The sequence below is a fragment of the Lithobates pipiens genome, unplaced genomic scaffold (assembly GCF_037356315.1).
Source record: "Lithobates pipiens isolate NorthernLeopardFrog02 unplaced genomic scaffold, aLitPip1_a1.2 Scaffold_19, whole genome shotgun sequence".
NCBI lineage: Eukaryota > Metazoa > Chordata > Amphibia > Anura > Ranidae > Lithobates > Lithobates pipiens.
The window spans coordinates 67,005,055-67,026,235 of record NW_027507764.1 but is presented as its reverse complement, the minus strand read 5'-3'; the positions used below and the strand labels follow the sequence as shown (position 1 = coordinate 67,026,235).

The 21,181-nt window shown below is 41.8% G+C and overlaps 1 protein-coding gene across 2 annotated transcripts in view; it reads right to left on the bottom strand.

Annotated features, from left to right (window-relative positions):
• Positions 1 to 1,095: 1,095 nt before the first annotated feature.
• Positions 1,096 to 21,181, bottom strand: part of ZNF804B (zinc finger protein 804B) — a 496,218-nt gene continuing 476,132 nt past the window's right edge. For both annotated transcript variants that reach the window (XM_077490844.1, XM_077490845.1), the window contains exon 4: positions 1,096 to 4,868. In XM_077490844.1, the coding sequence (XP_077346970.1) occupies positions 1,460 to 4,868 (3,409 nt within the window). In that variant the 3' untranslated portion in view covers positions 1,096 to 1,459. The remainder of the gene's footprint in view (positions 4,869 to 21,181) is intronic.

Here is a 21,181-nt window from a genome sequence, read left to right as displayed (position 1 = left end):
AGAATTTGTGGGGGGTTTTTGTTCACCCTGGGCATGGGGCATGTTCAGAATCTATTTTCAGTTTGGCTTCCACCAATTTTACCTGTCCCTGACCTTTCTGGCCCTGATCCACTCGTGCCATTGAGTCCACCCTGCTGTGGTTGGCTGCTGCGTTCTGGGCTAGGATTTGTACACTGCTCACTGTCCCTCCCTGTACACTGTTTATTGCCCTGTACATGGTTCTCTGCCCCCATATATTGCACTTTGCCCCCATACACTGCGCATTGCCCCAATGCCTTGCTGGGTAGTCTGTACAAGGGCCCATGAATGCTAATGGCTGGTCTGCTGTTCAGTCATAGTCTAGGGCACGTAGAAGACCTGTAAGCAGTGGCGGCCCGTAATGCAGGATGCAGGGGTGCCACCCCCCTAATCCATGCGCCCAGCCCCCTAATCTACATGCGGGTGCCGGATGCATGGATTCCAATGTTTTTTTTTGTTTGTTTTTTAGAAGCTTGTGACTAGAGCCAGAGGCTCTAATAGCTTAAAAAAATGGTGGACTCAGGGCCCAGCCAGTTGTGTGACAATAGCGAATTAATATTCACTATTGTCTTCCTGATTCTGCCACCTGATTGGCCAAGAGGAGAAGCGATCCTATTGGCCACCAAGGTGGAGGAGGGAGGAGACACAGGGGAAGTGACCATGAAGCACCAGGAGGAGGATATGCAGCCCTGAAGGAAGCACTACCGTGACCTAGATGGGGTAAGCGCAGAGCTGGTGACCTTGACTTCAACAGAAAAAAATTAAGATCAGACAGGAATGTGAGGCAGAGCTCTGTATATCTCAGAACTGATTGGATGGATAGAAATACAAATTCTTTGGTAGTGAAAACTGTCACCTTATTTTCAAATCAACTTTGTATTTAGTTGTTTTTCCTGAGTTCAGCTTTGAAGAAATCTGTGGTGGCCTCTAAAAATGTTCTTTTTCTGCCTGTCATGTTTAATCATGTGGCTTTGATAGAACTTCTGGCTGCCTGGCAACTAGCATTTTCCGACAAAGATCAGTTAAATAAATCACATTATCAAATACATGTCAGTGAAGTAAAACTGCAGAGACAAATTTGGTTGAGAAATTATTTTTACTTTTCTGTGTTGTCCTGTAGACATCTCAATAATTTTTTTTATGTTTTATTAAAAATAATTGCATTTTCATCATAGTAAATTCACATCATATACCATATCAAATGGACAATCAAGCAGTACAATAAACATAAATTCTGTAACTCTTGAAACTAGGTTGGTATGAATTCAACTTAAAACAGTCATTGTTTAAAATGTTCTAAAAAATAATGAGTAATATAAAAAAGAAAGTTATTGGGTGATTTGGGTGAAATAATAGAAGAAAATAGAACAACCAAACAAACAGAAATTAATCCCTAATGTAATATACTCTAGGTTACCAGTATAGTTAATTGTAGCAAATATTAATGGGGGTAACTAGGTCCAGAATGATGGTGAAAGTCTTGCCCTTGGAAAAATGGGTGGATTAAAGGGTGCAGTTGTAATGAAGGGTGCATTCCTGTGTTAGGATGGGGTGTAAGGAGGGTTGGGATGAGGGTGGCATGCGGAATTGCTTGAATAGTCAAATGAGCAGGGTGGATAGCAGCTGATGATACCAGATGAAGTGGATGGGCCAAAGGATGTCCGGCTATAAATGGCGGATGTGTGGGAATAATGGTTGGTGTTAAGGAAGAAAGATGCATGGGGGTAAACTGTGACTGAGGCAAAGGATTCAGATGTGGCATTGGAAAGTGACTGACATGGGAATGCATGGAGGCTGTGACAGCATATCGCTGCATAAAGGCATGGTGGATGGTGGTGATGGATGGGTGGGGTTGGACGGAGACTGGTTGAACAGTTTGTGCATTTGAAAAAGCAGGAGAACCATTGGCTGGCAGAGCTTTAAAATGCTTTGTCAGCAGCTGTTTCTGCATATGCTGTTGTGCCTGGAGTTGCAATAGTTTATATTTGTCAACCTCATCAGGTGAAAATGTTATGGGTTGTTGTGCTGAAGAAGGAGGCGATGATTTATGGTGGAACCTTCGATTATGGTCTATTTTTCTATAATCCTGCATAGTGCTCTCATAACAGCATTTAAAATTGCCTTCGACAGGACCCAGCCTCACAGGTATATCTGGAGGTCCCAGTCTCTTTTGTTCTTCTTTGGTGTTGAGTGAACCAGTTTCAGCAGTGTATCGTACAGAGGGTAACCCACAAGAGAAGTTAAGGTGAACTGGGTCAGGGCTTTGCATAAAAGTTTGCACTTGGCTAATCAATTGTCCTTGGGGTTCCTCAACAGGAATGTCCATTCTGCATTCTGTTTCCATGAGATTTATATCATCCAAAGGGGAATTATCAGTATTTGCAGTTAAAGTGACGTTATAAGTTTGTGAGCCTTTGGATTCAGTATTGTCTACCAAAATTTCCAGTAGGGGATCCGTACCATTGTTGGTGTAAGTGGTTATAGCATCATGCAAAGGGAGGGGTATATTACTGGGATCCTCTGGAGGAAAGCTTACATCAAAAAAATTATGAGAGGGGTTATTCAATCCTATACCATGATTGAGATTATCATCCACTGCTTGCTTTGAAGATTGTTCGTTCTCTGAAAGAAACTCTGAAATTAATGTCTTTTTCGCTATTGTATGTTGTACTGTGTTTTCTGAAGTACTATTCCTACAGTTCAAGGAAAGAGGTATATCTGGAAAATAACTGTTATACAAGCACTCATTTATATCACTATTATTATCATTTTCTGTATTATGTGGACGTTTGAGGAAATGTGATGGAGAAATTGTTTCTTTTAGGGAAGCACTAGGAGTATTGGTTCTTGAGTCTACAATGTTGGAGCTTTCATTGCTAACATCTTGTACAGAATGTGATCTGTTCACCCTAGACTCTTTTCCTACATCATCCAATGTTTTCCAAGACCGATTTCTACTCTTGCAAGGCTTAGAACAACCATGGTGCTCCACATTTACACGCCTGGATGTCTCACCAGATGTTTTGTGCTTTTCATTTTTGCATCTACATTTTACTTGCCCTCCAACTTCAGAATTACAGTCACTTTCTGAAGACATATCACTGTTGTGCTTTATGTCTGTATAGCTTTCTCTCTCTAAAGCAGCTACATAAGTTGAAGTTCTGCCCACAACTCCTTCATGCCTACATGTTGAACTACTGCTCATGGAAGAACTAGAAGAAGACATGCGTGAAAGGGATGACTTTGCAGATACGCTGGAACTTCTATCGCTATCAGAATCTTTATTATCACTGCTTTCCCAACTAAGGTCACTTTCATACCGACTGCGCTGTTTTCTTTTCCTCGTTTTATCCAAGGAGTTCCATTTGTTCTTAAAGTCCAACTGGTCTTCATGCACAAACCTCTTTCTTTTCAACTCCATTTTTGAAGGCATGTTTTTTGAAGAACTACTATAATCTGACTGTCTTCTCCATCTTCTCGAATGGTGGCTTTCTCTTACTAAATTGTTTTGTGGATGACTGAAATCAGTAGACATTTGAGGTCTACAATCTTGTAAGTTACTAAATTTGGATTTGTATGTAACCTCTGCTGCCATTTCTGAATTTTCTGAAAATACCATTTGTTTTTCTGACCTATCCTCCAAGTGAACTTTTTGTCTCTTTGGCATCCAGTCATCATTTTCCGTTCCTTTTTCTGTGTTGGTTCCTGAGGTTCTGCTGCTGCTGTTACAGTCATTTTTACACTCATCATTTTGCTCCTTACTCTGTGCCACGCTTTCTTGTGAGGTCCTGCTTTTATTTTTTTGAGAGCATTTAAAATCAAAATATAAGGGGTTGCAAGCATACGATATTGAAGGCTGAGTTTTTGTAAACAAAACAAGTTCTGTGGGCCATTGGAGGATTGTATTGCCGTCTTTGCTCAAAACACTAAGAAAAGATAGTGCTTTGGCTTGAGTATTAGTATTTAAAGATTCACCTAATGAGTGTGTTGGGCATTCAGTGGAGTTTGGAGCAGCATCGTTAGATGCCATTGAGTTTCCCTCATTGCAACCTCCTTCTGTTTCGCCATGTTTTTGAGAAAGCAAATTGGACAAATGCTCGAGTAATATTGCATCCGCGACTGTGTGCTTGTTGGAACAAGTCTCTTGTTCTGAGCTCTCAGCTTGGCAATGGACCTCAGTTGGAGTTTTGGAAGTGATCTCAGTCTCTGAAGTCACATTAACTTCTTTTGGACTCGGTTGATCTGTGCAAGTGGCGTCTGGAGATTGCATTTCAGCTGTTATGTTTGATTGAGCAATCTCGCTCTGTTCCTTTGTGTTTTCCTGACTGGCTTTGTCATCCTTAAACTTCTCTGCATTTTCAGCAGCGTTGTCTGCCAGGGACGTGCCCGTTTCATCTTGCTGAGAAGAAGAGCTGTTTTCCACTGCCGTCTCACTGACATGTGCATAGTGTCTAAAGCTTACAGACATTTGCTTCTCTTTGTGGTGGAAAAATTGGCTGCATTCATTTGCTTCTTCAGTGCTCTCATTGAAAACAGAGGCTGATGAATCCAGTTTAAGTAACGCTTTCTTCGAGAAGCAGAAAGAGACTCCTGCTCTGCTGTTGACATTGCTGCTGTTTGAGGGAGGCTGTTGGGTTTGATTCCCCGTGTAGCAGCAGCTGCTGTTTTTCAGCACCTCACGGTCATTTAAGATGTCTTTCTTAGGCTCCTCAACATTGCTGGTGATAGCGTCTCTGCTGCACATGACTACACATCTTGAGCTTGCTGTTCTGTCATCTCTGTTTGAACCAATATCTTCCTGTGGTCCTTTTAATCTGGGTGCTTTGAATATCGGCCCATCATCTGCAACACTGAAAAGAAAAGAAAGAAAGGATTGTGTTATGTTATTCACATTACAGTTTAATAATAAAATTAATCACACATTTTGCATACCAAATTATATCAAAAATTTCAGGTGCTGCACTGATAAACTGTTATAATTTAAAGCTGAACTCCAGCATTAGTTTGTTTGAATCGTTCAATCGGGCCAAGCTGGCCCAAACAGACTATTTCCCTGACTAACATGTGCGGACTGCTAGGAGTTCTGTATACGCTGTTGGTAGCGGAGGTTACATACAGTATACAGAACTGTGTTGCAGGTGGGGATTTGCAAGACAAGACCTTCCTGACTCACGCTGGGAACAAAAGAGGGTTGAATCTAACCGGCTGGGACATAGACAAAAATAAAAATCTGATAGGGGCTCTAACCACCAATGTATCCAGAACCAAAAGAAAAAAGTTTTGACTTTAGATACACTAAAAATATGTTAGTAGAATACATTTTCTATGCTCTAAGCCTAAGGAAAGGTAAAATGGTTTTGTTTGACAAAATATTCCACCATACTGATACATGATGGAATGAAAAAAAATGTTTACCCAACTGATATCCTCTATACTTTTTTAAATTGTTGCTGCTTTGACTTTGGAATTTGACCATTTGGCTACCCTGGCTCCTGACCTAATATCCTTGTTATCGCATGCTCTTCTGTCTGAAATATGTTTGGGTTTGTGTCATAGTACTGAGTTCTCAGTATTTCCATTTGTAGTCATACCCTTTAACACAAAATTTTCTGTACACTGTGAGTCAAATAAAATCTTGTGAAATGAAAGACTTTCTAAGCCTCTGTTTTTTTAATCTCAGAGTGATAAACAGATATTTCAAGGCAAAGTGACATGTTAAATGTCTTATTAGAAATAACACAAAAACTAAACAAAATATGTTCCCAAATAGGCACAAAGGATATACAGTATCTCACAAAAGTGAGTACACCCCTCACATTTTTGTAAATATTTTATTCTATCTTTTCATATGAAAACACTGAAGAAATGACACTTTGCTACAATGTAAAGTAGTGAGTGTACAGCTTGTATAACAGTGTAAATTTGCTGTCCCCTAAGAGTAACTCAACACACAGCCCTTAATGTTGAATAGGAAAAAAGAGGATTTTTAGGGAATTTAAGGAAGCCAAGACCTGGTAAGGTCACTTATTTCTATCCCTATAGGACTTTACATGAAATCATGAACCGGTAGGGTCATGTATTTAAATCCCTTTTGAGTCAAAATGAAAAGGACAAGAAAAGTGGGACTTTTCGAAGGAGTAATTTAGTTGAACAAAAGGAATTTTATTCATATAGCAATGTACACATACATACATAAAATTTTAGCATCAAGTAAAGGTGTAACATGGTAACAACAATAACCATAATGATAATAGGGCTATCTCGAGGTATAACCACTGGCATCAATGGTAAAATGATAAACATAATGATGGACAATAAACAATTTAATAACAATAGTATCTCAATTAAGACCGTAATAAAATTCCATAGTTCAACATGGACAAACTTGAATAAAATCATAATTACGAGATAAAGTCAGCAGAACCTATGGCATCACTGGACCTGGAAAGGTAAGTATCATATAGTAGCTTAAAAATAGGTGTAGATGGGTGGAAACACAGCATCAAGTATCGTGTTTTGTGGCTGATACGCCACTCATCAGGAGCATGCATGTGAAAATCTAAAAATAAAAAATATGAAAATGATCAATAATCATTGAAGGCATGAGCAGGGGTAAAGTGACACCCGACAGCACCGAAGTGCAGACTTACAGATTAGAATTGGCTAGCTAATGATGCGGCAGTGAGACACCAAAAGCATCCAGGAAAACCTCGAACAGGGGGCCATGGCGGACAGCCCAATGGGGCGACCCAAACAGGTAGTCGACAGGAAAGGGTATGGGACCACAAGGAATCACTGTTAAGAGTGAAAAAAAGATCAAGATTGAACTTAGGAGTCACTTAGGTTGACTGATAGTGAGAATGTGGAAAAAGGAACCCGTGCTGGTGAAGAGAAAAATAATAGTTGACAGCTAGCAGTCAACTATTGCATGTGTTTCACATAAAGTCCCACTTTTCTTGTCCTCTTCAGTAGGGGAGTACACCCCTAAGTGAAAATGTCCAAATTGGGCTCAATTAGCCATTTTCCCTCCCCGGTGTTATGTGACTCATTAGTGTTACAAGGTCTCAGGTGTGAATGGGGAGCAGGTGTGTTAAATTTGGAGTTATCGCTCTCACTCTCTCATACTGGTCTCTGGGAGTTCAACATAGCATCTCATGGCAAAGAACTCTCTGAGGATCTGAAAAAAAAAATTGTTGCTCTACATAAAGATGGCCTGGGCTATAAGAAGAATGCCAAGAGCCTGAAACTGAGCTGCAGCATGGTGGCCAAGACCATACAGCGGTTTAACAGGACAGGTTCCATTCAGAACAGGCCTCACCATGGTTGATCATAGAAGTTGAGTGCATGTGCTCAGCATTATATCCAGAGGTTGTCTTTGGGAAATAAATGTATGAGTGCTGCCAGAATTGCTGCAGAGGTTGAAGGGGTGGGGGTCAGCCTGTCAGTGCTCGGACCATACGCCGCACACTGCATCAAATTAAGCTGCATGACTGTCATCCCAGAAGGAAGTCTCTTCTAAAGATGATGCACAGGATAACCCGCAAACCTGATGACAAGCAGACGAAGGACATGGATTACTGGAACCATGTCCTGTGATCTGATGAGACCAAGATAAACTTATTTGGTTCAGATGGTGTCAATGTGTGGCAGAAACCAGGTGAGGAGTACAAAGTCAAGTGTGTCTTGCCTACAGTCAAGCATAGTGGTGGGAGTCTCATGGATTGGGGCTGCATGAGTGCTGCCAGCACTGGGGAGCTACAGATTATTGAGGGAACCATGAATGCCAACATGCACTGTGACATACTGAAGCTGAGCATGATCCCCTCCCTTCAGAGACTGGGCCGCAGGGCAGTATTCCAACATGATAACGACCCCCAAACACACCTCCAAGACAACCACTGCCTTGCTAAAGAAGCTGAGGGTAAAGGTGATGGACTGGACAAGCATGTCTCCAGATCTAAACCCTATTACGCATCTGTGGGGCATTCTCAAATGGAAGGTGGAGGAGCGCAATGTCTCTAACATCCACCAACTTCGTGATGTTGTCATGGAGGAGTGGGAGAGGACTCCAGTGGCAGCCTGTGAAGCTCTGGTGAACTCCATGCCCAAGAGGGTTAAGGTAGTGCTGGAAAATAATGGTGGCCACACAAAATATTGACACTTTGGGCCCAATTTGGACATTTTCACTTAGGGGTGTACTCACTCGGTTGCCAGCCGTTTAGACATTAATGGCTGTGTGTTGCATTATTTTAAGGAGACAGCAAATTTACATTGTTATACAATCTGTACACTCACTACTTTACATTGTAGCAAAGTGTCATTTCTTCAGTGTTTTCATATGAAACGATATAATAAAATATTTACAAAAATGTGAGGGGTGTACTCACATTTGTGAGATACTGTACATTCACTATGTGTGCACCAAATACCTTTACAACCACATACATTAACTGTAAAATCAGTGCTGTACATTAACCTGGGCAGAGATCAGAGCTGTGGGAGGAACCAATAGTCCCCATCCACTACAGGAAACTACAGGAGGGGGCGGATACCAGACCAGTTACCCTGCACAAGGAGCGACAGCAGCAGTGACCGGTCTTTATTACAGGAAATTTTCGTATAGAGGCAAAGTTTTACACTGCATACGTTCACAGATCTGGAAGAAATACACAAAGCACACCGAGATTCAAGAGTACACATTCTACTTGTATTAAGAGTTCAGCTTGACAGATAATTGCAGCTGGCAGGTTCAATCCTGCCAAACAGTGTTAGAGGGGGTGGGAGGGACTGAGCAGGGATTTTTACATAATTTTCTTAAGACATGCATGCTTCTGCAGATGGAGCAATGGGCTGGCAATCTAATGGGCTGTGGGGAGTGCTTGGTGTTGCTATTCAGTGACATGGTGATAAGTGATGCCAATCTCTAAGCAGTGGCAGAAGAAGCAAGAGTAAAAATGCTGATATGATTTCACCAAACAAGAAAGAGTTCTGTCCCTTTATCTAAGGTGATTGTTTAACTATTCTACTGGCAGGATCAACGGGGATTTGCAAAATACACTATATTGGTCCAAATCATTTGGTGGAGGGGGGTTGTGGTATGGGGTTGTTTTCAGGTGTTGGGACTGGCCCCTTAGTTAAGGGAGCTCTTAAGGCGTCAGTATACCAAGACATTTTGGAAAACGTCATGCTCCCATCTTTCTGGGTACAGTTTGGAGATGGCCTCTTCGTGTTCCAACATGACTGCGCACCAATGCACAAAGCAAGGTCCATAAAGAAATGGATGAGTGAGTTTGGGGTGGAGGAACTTGACTGGCCCTCACAGAGTCCTGACCTCAACCTGCTAGAACACCTTTGGGATGAATTAGAGCGGAGACTGCGAGCCAGGCCTTCTAGTCCAACATCAGTGCCTGACCTCACAAATGCACTTCTGCAAGAATGGTCAAACATTCCCATAGACACACTCCTAAACCTTGTGGACAGCATTCCCAGAAGAGTTGAAGCTGTTATAGCTGCAAAGGGTGGGACAACTCAATATTAAACCCTAACGGACTAAAATTGGGATGCCATTGAAGTTTATGTGCATGTGAAGGCATTTTTGACAAAATAGTGTATCTCAGGGGATAAAACAAAGAGACAGGTCTTACTGGAATGAGCAACTTATATAACATACAGTATGTGATTTTATGGTTTGACCACAGTTTTCCTTTAAAATGGCAAAGAGCAAAATATACAGTGAGTGTAAAAATATGCAGTACTCCCAGAAATGAAATGAAGGGAGTAACACAGAGGTCTGGTTAACTGAGCTGTGGCCATTTTGTGCTATAGCAGGGTGTTGATAGGGAGCAAAATATCTCAGACCGACTGGCAGCCAGAATGAAGGGCAACGTTCTTCCTGGGAATAAGTAACTGGATTACAAGGGAGCCTAGCAATCTACTCTCACCAGTTTGAACTTCCCCATAATGAACATAAATCAAAAACAGGAAGAAGATCTGGACAGCCTCACTCAAAAAAAACGTTTTTTTGCCTTTTATTCAAAAATTCTTGTGAACAAAAATACAAGCCCCAGCAGGAACAGACAGGAGCTAACACGTTTCACACTTCAATGTAGTGCTTAGTCATAGCTCAGCTGAAACACAGTTCCCCATAAACTTTTACTGTACAAAATGAGGTCTGTTGGCATAGACCATAGTGTGAGTACATGTATTGAAAACTGCCTACAAGGGCGAGTCCAGAGAGTGGTGATAAATGGGGAATACTCGGAATGGTCAGGGGTGGGTAGTGGGGTCCCCCAGGGTTCTATGCTGGGACCAATCCTGCTTAATTTGTTCATAAACGACCTGGAGGATGGGGTAAACAGTTCAATCTCTGTATTTGCCGACGATACTAAGCTAATTAGGGCAATAACTTCTCCGCAGGATGTGGAAACCTTGAAAAAAGATCTGAACAAATTAATGGGATGGGCAACTACTGGGAAAATGAGGTTCAATGTAGAAAAATGTAAAAAAAAATGCATTTGGGTGGCAAAAATATGAATGCAATCTATACACTGGGGGGAGAACCTCTGGGGGAATCTAGGATGGAAAAGGATCTGGGGGTCCTAGTAGATGATAGGCTCAGCAATAGCATGCAATGCCAAGCTGCTGCTAACAAAGCTAACAGAATATTGGCATGCATTAAAAAGAGGATCAACTCCAGAGTTAAAACGATAATTCTCCTGCTCTACAAGATTCTGGTCCGGCCGCACCTGGAGTATGCTGTCCAGTTCTGGGCACCAGTCCTCAGGAAGGATGTACTGGAAATGGAGCGAGTACAAAGAAGGGCAACAAAGCTAATAAAGTGTCCGGAGGATATTAGTTATGAGGAAAGGTTGCGAGCACTGAACTTATTCTCTCTGGAGAAGAGACACTTGAGATGTGATATGATTTCAATATAAAAATATCATACTGGTGACCCCACAATAGGGATACAACTTTTTTGCAGAAGGGAGTTTAACAAGACTCATGGTCACTCATTAAAATTCGAAGAAAAGAGGTTTAACCTTAAACTATGTTGAGGGTTCTTTACTGTAAGAGTGGCAAGGATGTGGAATTCCCTTCAACAGGCGGTGGTCTCAGTGGGGGCCATCGATAGTTTCAAGAAACAATTAGATAAGCACCTGAACAACCACAATATACAAGTATATACAATGTAATACTGACATATAATTACACACATAGGTTGGACTTCATTAACTTGTCTCTTTTTTCAACCTCACCTACTATGTAACTATAGTGAGAGCTTCCTGGTAGGAGGTGGGTTCAAACCAGCATTCCTACTCCCAAGCAGAGACACAATCGGAAAATAAAGGTAAAAAGTTTCCAACCCTTTTGTAATCTTTCAAAACTAAAATAAAAAAATAAAAAAGTTTTGTATGAAGTTGGGTTTCAAGCTGAATGTACGCACAGGTGTACCTTGGGTTTGTACTTCATGCTAGTTCAAAGAGTCAAGTAATTATAAAGCAATTAGGAAAAGGAATTCTGTGTCAATCATTGTTAAACTTGACATGTAATTATAAATACATCTGAGAATGCTCAAAACAAATGTTGTTGTGTGATCAGAACATCTGTCAAGACATGAATGAATACAGGCAGGTAATTAGTGTTATTACAAGGGTCGCCATTATAAGTGGCTCCTCTATGAGTAATTCTAATTATTGGTAAGGAGAACAACCCATCAGTGTTATTACCTACCGTATAACAAGTGTCATAAAGTGTTTGTTTAATATAGACGATCACACTTCATCTCCAGAAGGATATTCTTGACAGTTCAAAGGGAAGTGTTAATTTTTGTATATACTCGAGTATAAGCGACCTGAATTTAAGCCGAGGCATCAAATTTTACCACAAAAAACTGGGAAAACTTATTGGCTCGAGTATTAGCCTAGGGTGGGCAGTGCAGCAACTACTGGGTAAACAATGCCAATCTGCAGCCTCACTGTGCCCATCTGCAGCCTCACTGTGCCCATTTGCAGCCTCACTGTGCTCATCTGCAGCCTCACTGTACCCACCTGTATCATAAGTGCTCATCTGCAGCCTCACTGTGTCCATCTGCAGCCTCACTGTGCCCTTCTGCAGCATCACTGTGCCCATTTGCAGCCTCACTGTGCTCATCTACAGCCACTCTGTGCTCATCTGCAGCCTCACTGTACCCACCTGTATCATAAGTGCTCATCTGCAGCCTCACTGTGCCCATCTGCAGCCTCACTGTGCCCATCTGCAGCCTCACTGTGCTCATTTGCAGCCTCACTGTGCTCACCTGTACCTTTAATAACCAAAACAGTGGGTGTCTCCCGCTGTGTCATGCAGTCTTAACTGTTCGGCGGCTATCCACTGTAACAAAGCCCCGCCTCCTCCTCATCTGTGATAGACGGAACACTGATTCAGTTTCCCAGAGTTGTATCAGTGTTCAGTGTGCCGTCTGTCATGGCGAGAGGAGGCAGGGCTTTGTTACAGTGGACGGCAGCTGAACAGTTAAGACTACATGACACAGCGGGAGACCCTCACTCGAATATAAGCCAAGGGGGGCTTTTTCAGCATAAAAAATGTGCTGAAAAAGTTGGCTTATACTCGAGTATATATGGCATGACTCTATTGAAGAAAAGCAATTATTTATCTATAAATAATAAAATATCTCCCTCTTAACGTGGTTTAACTGTATAATGTACATATATTTGTGTGTGCCTATATGTATGTGTATGCTTTCAGTGGGCCACAGCCTGCGTTTCTCAAGCCCACTGGTGTAATAAGCCAACTTTTTGATCAGTATACTTCTGTAGAAGACCTCTGAGTATCTACTTTCCCTTATAATATATGATTATATTCCTGTGGCACACCATGCCATGTCTTTTGGATTGAGTGCTGGTATCGGTGCTCTGTATATAAATATTTGTATCGTAAGACACTGACTGCCAAGATTGTGTGGATGGTGTATATGTAACCGTCCATATTCCCATCGCACACGTTCCTGGAATGCGCTTTCAGAAGTACTGCTGTAGCAACCATCAGCTGGATACTGGAGCATGCGCGTCACAATTTAAATACTCACAAGCACACCACAGCTCTTTAATTAAGCAGTTCTTTATTGAAGAAAGGTCACATTACAAACAGCATAGTGCATTGTTTTGGAGCCACGCAGGACCCCCTTTGTCAGGTATGTGATCACATCATTACATGCCTGATGAAGGGGTCCCGCGCAACCCCCCCGAAACATTGCAATATTATGTTTGCGATGTGATGGTTCTTCAATGAAAAACCTCCTGGACTTAATTGAAGAGCCGTGGTGTGCTGGCTAGTATTTCCATTGCGACAGTGTATATGTGTCACCTAGGTTTCCCACATACAGACGGCGAGGGCTTCCAGGTTCAATAACTGACATAGAGAAAGCAAACTTGATGTTTTATTAGAATTTTAATTTGGGGCCCTGGAGCCCAGAGTCTTTGTAAAGCTTTATGTGGGATAAAGCCTCCTTTCTTCAGTCAGCATTGTACCTGATAGCCAGACCTCAGTATTAGTTTCAGCTGTGCACACACATTTATATATGCGAACTAACTGATACTCAGGTCTCTCTCTCTGCTTATCCAGGAGTCTGCAGCTGGGTGAAGAGACTGACTGCTGACATAAGACTAAAAACTCAAAAGTGCTTCCTGTAGGTTTTAAGGAACCTGATATGGGGGTACCCTGTAGGTCAGGAACTGACCTGAGTTTGGTTAGATATGTGGACAAGCAGATGTTTTGGTTGCTTTATGTACAAAGCGCCCCATCACCAAAACTATGTTTGTTTACTGCTTGCTGGAAAAAAACAGTTTAGACTGTTTTTGAGTTTCCCTCTAGTGTATAAGGTTTAGCACTGCCAATACCAGTTCAGCTTTTCACCCCTACAATACATAAATTAATAGAATACGAAGGGCAAACAGGAATTGTAGAAGAACATTATTTTCTGTTGGTTTTTATACAATGCATTGCACTGATCTGTACTGTAGTTTAAAGTGGATCTAAAGGCTATAGTTTTTTTTTTACCTTCTATGCAAGGTAAAAAAACCTTCTGTAGGCAATCCCCCCCCCCATAATCCTTACCTGAGCCCCATCTGGTCCAGTGATCTTCATGATAGCCTCAGCTGTACAGAGGCTCTCTCTCCACATTGGCTGAGGCAGCAGAAGAAGCCCTCTGGCTGCTCCCACTGCTGTCAATCACAGCCAGTGAGCCAGCAAGGAGAGTGCATGGGGGGGGGGGGGGGGGCAAGCTGTGCCTCTATGTGTCTTTTGGATGCTTAGAGCAGCAGCTTGGGAGCGAACATGCAACAGTGCCCCCAGGGCAAGCAGCTCTCTTTGGGGGCACTTCTAGAGGGGGAGGAGCCAGGAGCGGTGACGGGGGACCCAAAACCACTGCACAGAGCAGGTAAGTATAAAATGTTTGATATTTAAAAAAAAAACACAGAGCTTTATTATCACCTTACATCTGAGACCATTTTTTTTTACCTTCCTCATACTTTTAGCTGGCCTGTTTCACTCGCTTTTTCATAGCAAACTGCACTTCCTCTGCTAGCAGACTTCACTTCTTCCCTTTGATATCAATAGTTTTTATGACAGTATTATCTGCGCTAGCAAGAAAAGCAACCAACTTTCATTCACAACCTCATAGCATTGTTGTGTTTGATGTCAAACACTTCCAAGGCTTAAACCTTTTATAGATGACGCATGCAAACTGGACAGACACGGGGCTAATGCCCCATACACACGGTCGGAAATTCCGACGGAAAAGGTCCGATCGGATTATGTTGTCTCAAAATCCAATCATGTGTGGGCTCTATTGGACTTTTTCTGTCGGAATTTCAGACGGAAAAAGTTTGAGAGCTGGATCTAAAATTTTCCAACAACAAAATCCGATCAGACTTTTTCTGATTGTGTGTAGAATTCTGACAGACAAAGTGCCACGCATGCTCAGAATAAGTTACGAGACGAAAGCTATTGGCTACTGGCCTATTTATAGTCCCATTGTACGTGATTTAAGTCACCTCATTCTGAACGATCAGAGTTTCCGACAACTTTGTGCGACCGTGTGTATGCAACACAAGTTTCGGCCTAAATCCGTCGGAAAAAATCTGATGGATTTGTGGTCGGAATATCTGACCATGTGTACAGGGCGTTAGTTTAATCCATACAGGAGTCCGGACTTACAATCACTCTTCAAAAATACACGAAAAGCTTTATAACTGAAAAAAAGGCCATTGTTCATCTTCCCCACCTGTCTTCTCTGCTGTATATTATTTTCTACAGTATTACAATCTGCATATGTGTGCACAGAACACTGAGCAATAAAGGTGTCATCTGCCTTGATTTGCATTATTGAAATTTTCTAGCCATCTTGAGATTTGAGAGCTTGAGAACAGCTGTAAATCCTCCCTTTAAAACCCTCGCCAAGTTTACATTATTCAAAAACTTTTCACAACTAGTCTTGTGTTATTCGCCATTCCTAAGACAGACCGTCATCGTTGGTATGCCTTCAAGTAAAAGACGTATGACCAATGTACTTAGCGAATGGTAGTTAAGGGATGACATACAACTGTTTCTAGACACCATCTGGCTGAAAACAAAGCACAATGAGGGGATTTACTAAAACTGGAGCACTCAGAATTTGGTGCAACTGTGCATGGTAGCCAATCAGCTTCTAACTTCAGTTTGTTCAGTTAAGCTTTGACAAAAAAAACTTGAAGCTGATTGGTTTCTATGCAGAGCTGCACCACATTTTGCATGCTCCAGTTTTAGTTAATGGCCCCAGTCGTCATGACAAATGTTATAATACATCTTATTTTAGCTGCAACCCAATGCACATCTACGGTGTATGCAAAGGATCTCTGCAATAGCGCACTTTAATACACCAGCAAACATTGTGCGGGAACTATTTTTAAAGATTCTCAGTTGCTTTGACAGCCTATTCAAAATAAATGATCTAACACATCACCCCCCCCCCCCCCCATGCACAAAACAGGTGCATTGCAGAACATTACATTAAGATGTGAGTGGGCCCTTACAGCTATTGAAGGTGCTGCCAGTTCATCCCAATGTTAAAGTGATAGTAAAGCCTCTTTTTAAAACATGTTATACTTACTTGCTCTGTGCAATGGATCCTCCTCTTCTCAGGTCCCCCACCGGTGCTCCTGGCTCCTCCCATCTGCCTCCTCCCTCCTGCTGGGTGACCCAAAGCAGGTGCACTCCCAACATGCTGAGCTGCAGCTCGGTCCCTCCTATTCCGTCTCCTGATTGGCTCACTGGCTATGATTGACAGCAGTGAGAGCCAATCAGGAGTGCGAGTCCCCAGAGAAGCAAGGCTCTCATGGACCTTGCTGGATTGAGAGAGGGCTCAGGTTAGTATTGGAGGGGGGGATGCTGCTCACAGAAGTGGGACATAGCATGTTATGGTTGTTAAACAAGGGTTTGTGTACACAGGCATTTAGGTTTTATCTCATGTATATTTCAAAAAGAATATAGAATGTAGCCTTTTTAATTTTAAATTGAATCATATAGGGCAGTGTTCACTTGTGTCTGCTGTTGCTTTGACCACACATTGCTTGGTGTGGTGTTTTTGGTAATGTTGCTAGAGTTAATAAAGCATGGCATTTAGGGCAGTATGATTGTGCATGCGTCATTATGCCCTGTACATACGGTCAGTCTTTCCGATGACAAAATCCGTATGATTTTTTCAGACGGATTTTGGCCCAAACTTGTCTAGCATACACATGGTCGCACAAAGTTGACGGAAAATCCGTTCGTTCTGAACGCGGTGACGTAAAACACGTACGACGGGACTATAAACACGCCAGTGGCCAATAGCTTTAATTTATTCTGAGCATGCGTGGCACTTTGTCCTTCGGAATTGTCTATACGCGATTGGAATTTAAACAATCAGATTTTGTTATCGGAAGATTTTAGATCCTGCTCTCAAACTTTGTGTGTCCGAAATTCCGTCAGAAAAAGTCCGATGGAGCCCACACACGATCGGACTTTCCGGCAGCACGATCCGATCGCACATTTTCTATCAGAAAGTCAGACGTGTGTATAGGGCATTACTCTTGCTTTGCCCATTTGTTCTTTTCCGCATTAGGCACTAAATAAAAAATCTGTATAGTTAGTGCTTTGAGGTACCTCAAAGTCCACTAGGACCTCTGCCAGGACTTCTGGACTCCCTACCAGTACTTCCAGTGGCACTCCCAGAATCAATGCCAGCACTTCCAGAAGCCTTGACAGTACTTCCAAAGGTAATTGCAGAATCTCTGCCACTACTTCCAGTGGCATCTGTAGAATCTCTTCCAGAGCTTTGACCTCATAAGGGTATTTAAGCATGTTTTCTTGCTAGCTACCCTTTGTACAAAAGAGCTTTACTATACTAGTGTTTCCTATTTCAGATTTAGTGTAGTCAGACGGACCTGGTTAGCTTACTCTCTTGCCTGCCCATAACCTCCACTTAAACCTGAACCCTCTTCTGCTGTCTTGCCTGTTGTCAACCTGGATTGTCTCGATCCCTCTTCTGCTGTTTTGCCCATCGCCAACCCGAATTATACTAACCACACTTCTGCCGTCTTGACTATTGCTGACCAGGGTTGTCCTGACCACTCTTCTGCTGACTTGCCTGTTGTCAACCTCTGGACCTGAGCATTCTCTAGTCAGTGTCTAATGTAATGTCTCCGAATTCTAGCCTCCCAATCTCCACTCCCTCCATCGTGGTGCAACCTGGTACCAGCAAGAAGCAAAACCCATCTTCACCATCAGAAGTTCTGCTGAAAATGGGCTGATGTTTAGACTCTGAGCCATTAGAGAACCCACCTCAATGGTCAGGGTGGGGGGGGGGGGGGGGGGGGGTTATGGTTGCTGTACCAGAGAACCTCAATGACCACAGGCAAGCAGATCAGTTTTTTGTTTGTAGAGGTGTCTAGTCTATGCATTTTAGGGAATTATCTTTGCTTTGTTGTAGACTAATGTTGGATGCTTGCATCCCCTGTTGTGAATTGTGGTTTTAACTTCCTCCCCTATGTCACTGCTGAGTACTGTAGTAATGTAGGGGCTTAATGAATGAATGGAGTAAAAATAGCAAACACGGACAACCACAAAAGCTTAGTATTATACCTCTCCTTTTGGAAAGAGCTGCTTTATGGTGGCCATACATGCTTTTATTATCTGATCAATGTTCAATTTGATCAAAACAGTCAAACTGGCAGTAAAATAGGAAAATAGGCATAACTTCCCTTCAATAGATTTAGACTCAATTTGAGCCCAGGTTCACACCAAGCTACGGAAATAAAACTATGCGAGTTCAGCTGAACTTGCACAATTTCACTCCCGCATGTCAGTCCCGATTTTGGTTGCGATTTCACAGACATCTGTGCAGGTTTCTGCACAGATGTCAATGGAAATTGCAAAAAGTAGTACAGAAACTACTTTTTGAAATTGGAGCAGCATCACACCGATTAGAATGGTGCCATTTCTATGGGAGTGGTCTTTTCTATGGGAAATACTCAGAAGGATGGGATTTCCATTAGTGTTTATTAACTGGATAAAAACAATATATAAGAAACCTATGTCAGCGGTTAAGTTGGGAGGGAAATTGTCAACTTTCTGTCAACTTTCTTTCAACTATATAGAGGAACAAGGCAGGGCTGCCCCCTCTCACCAGTCCTCTTCGCTATAGCAATTGAGCCGGTGGCAGAGGCTCTCCGGAATTCCCCAGACATTCGGGGAATATGGTTGGGGGTGTTGGAGGAGAGAGTAGCCTTGTATGCTGATGATATGCTGTTGTTCCTCAGTGATGCCGACCCATTGCTACAAGGGGCTCTAAAGCTATTAAATACCTAATCACTATTCACAGGACTTAAGATAAATTGGGGTAAATCCCTACTATTTGCCATTGACCAAGGAGCACAGGGTACGGCAGCTATAAACTTGCCACTACAATAGGTAGCAGAATTCAAATACCTTGGTATAATAATTTCACATCAGGGTGAAGATTTTCTTATGTTAAATTTAAATTCAGTAGTGCAGGAATTTAAGAAAAAAAATGAAAGTATGGAAGGCTTTACCCCTGTCATTGCTAGGCCGCATACATTTATTAAAGATGAAGATTCTCCCTACATTTTTAGATTTGTTTAGAAATTCACCACAATGGGTGTCAAAAAGATTTTTCGTACAATTACATACTATTTTTTCCCTTATTCTTATGGAGAAATAAATTACCCAGAATCAAATTGACTACACTTATGCATCCTTTGGCACAAGGGGGACTGGCTTTCCCAGACTTTTATAAATATTATTTAGCAGCACAGCTGGTAATGGTGGGGGAATGGTTAGATCCAGACAAACACAAACCCTCTACAATGTTAGAGGCTGCAGTGGTAATTTCTATTGAAGCTATGATCTAACCCCTCCGATGATAACAACTATAAAGGCATGGAGAGATATTTTAGTGGGGGAAAACTTTTCAAGGAGATTATATCTCCAAATACTCCATTGTGGAGAAATCCTCAGTTGCCCCATTTAGACCCTATACAAGATCCAGAAGCGTGGACAAAATTTAGGGTCAAAAAGATATCTCAGGAAGTACAGGGAGAAACAATGATATCATTTGCAGCAATGATGGAATGCTGGAATATTCCAGGAAGTTAAGTTATGTCTTTAGACATATCCAGCTCACACATGCACTGTCTGCCCAATTCCCTCAGGGCCTCCCACAATTGGTAGATTTACGATTAGAACAAAAAGACTGGAAAGTAAACCAATTTCAACTTTATATACCTACCTAGTGAAAACTGCATTATCAGACATAAGTAAGTTACGAGCATGTTGGATGAGGGACGCTCCAAAATTAGAGGGGGAGAATTGGGAGAAGATAGGGGGATTTCTATTTCAGATATTAGTGTCACTCCGAGGTAAACCTATACAATTCAAGATAACACACCTATTATATACCCCATAGACTACATAAAATGTCCATATCGAACCCCCAGAATTGTTGGAGGTGTGGGTAGGCTCCAGGAGATTTCATATATTCATATTTCATATATTTTGGTCCTGCCCCGTGATAGTGGTATTTTGGAGGGAGGTTGTAGAGATGATTGCTACAGTTACATCAATCGTTCTGGAACTAGAAGTAGAAATCTGTCTTCTGGGACTGGTGGGAATAACATCTCGGTAGCAAAGAGAGCACAAGTAAGTCTGTTGCTTTTCTATGCGAGGAAGGCAATAGTACTGAGTTGGAAAAAAGCAGAAGCTTCCTCACTAGCCTCTTGGAAGTATCTAGTGAATGATAATTTGCCGCTATATAGGGAAACATATTGTAATAGAGGATGTGGGGGAAAATATGAGAAAGTATGGGCAAGTTGGATAGCAGAACCCAGAACGGCCTCTGGGCAAACCTAAAGAAACAGCTGGAATATCAAGAAGAAAAGTAGTGAGAAGTCTGATAGGAAAAACCTAGAGATATAATAAACTACACCATCAATATAAGGGTTTAAGGGGAAAAATTAATGTTTTTGTTATTGGAATTATTATAAGTGGAATTATGTGAAATTATGTGAAAATTATGTGAATTATGTGGTGCCATTGCTGGCAATTGTCGCCAATTTGACATGTCAAATTGCATGTCAAATCGTACCAATGTGAACCAGTGTTAAATCAGATTCACTCAAACTGAGTTGATTGACCAGAGTGGAAAATTATCAGTCGTGTTGCATTACTGAAATATTTTGTTTATGAATTTGATTGATTGTATTTTGATTGATCAGCTAATGACATTGCATGGTGAAAACAGAGATGCCATCGATAACCCACTATCATATCATCCAACTATCTATCGAAAAAAACAGTTCCCAGTGTGCTCTATTGATCAAATGTGTTGCGTTGCCAATCATAGATCGATTAATCCTATTGGGAGAGACCAATCAGAAAATAAATCAATCATCTATAGAAGTGTGTATGGCCACCATTATAGTTTTTTTGGTAACAACTCTATCACTGTAAATCATTGTCATGCTAGCAGCATACTATAAACATTATTTTGCCTTGCCATATCTTCTCCTTTGTACCCGCCTCCCGATGTCATTATTCTTCTTTGTAGCGGTGAATGCAGTTTTAATTGCAG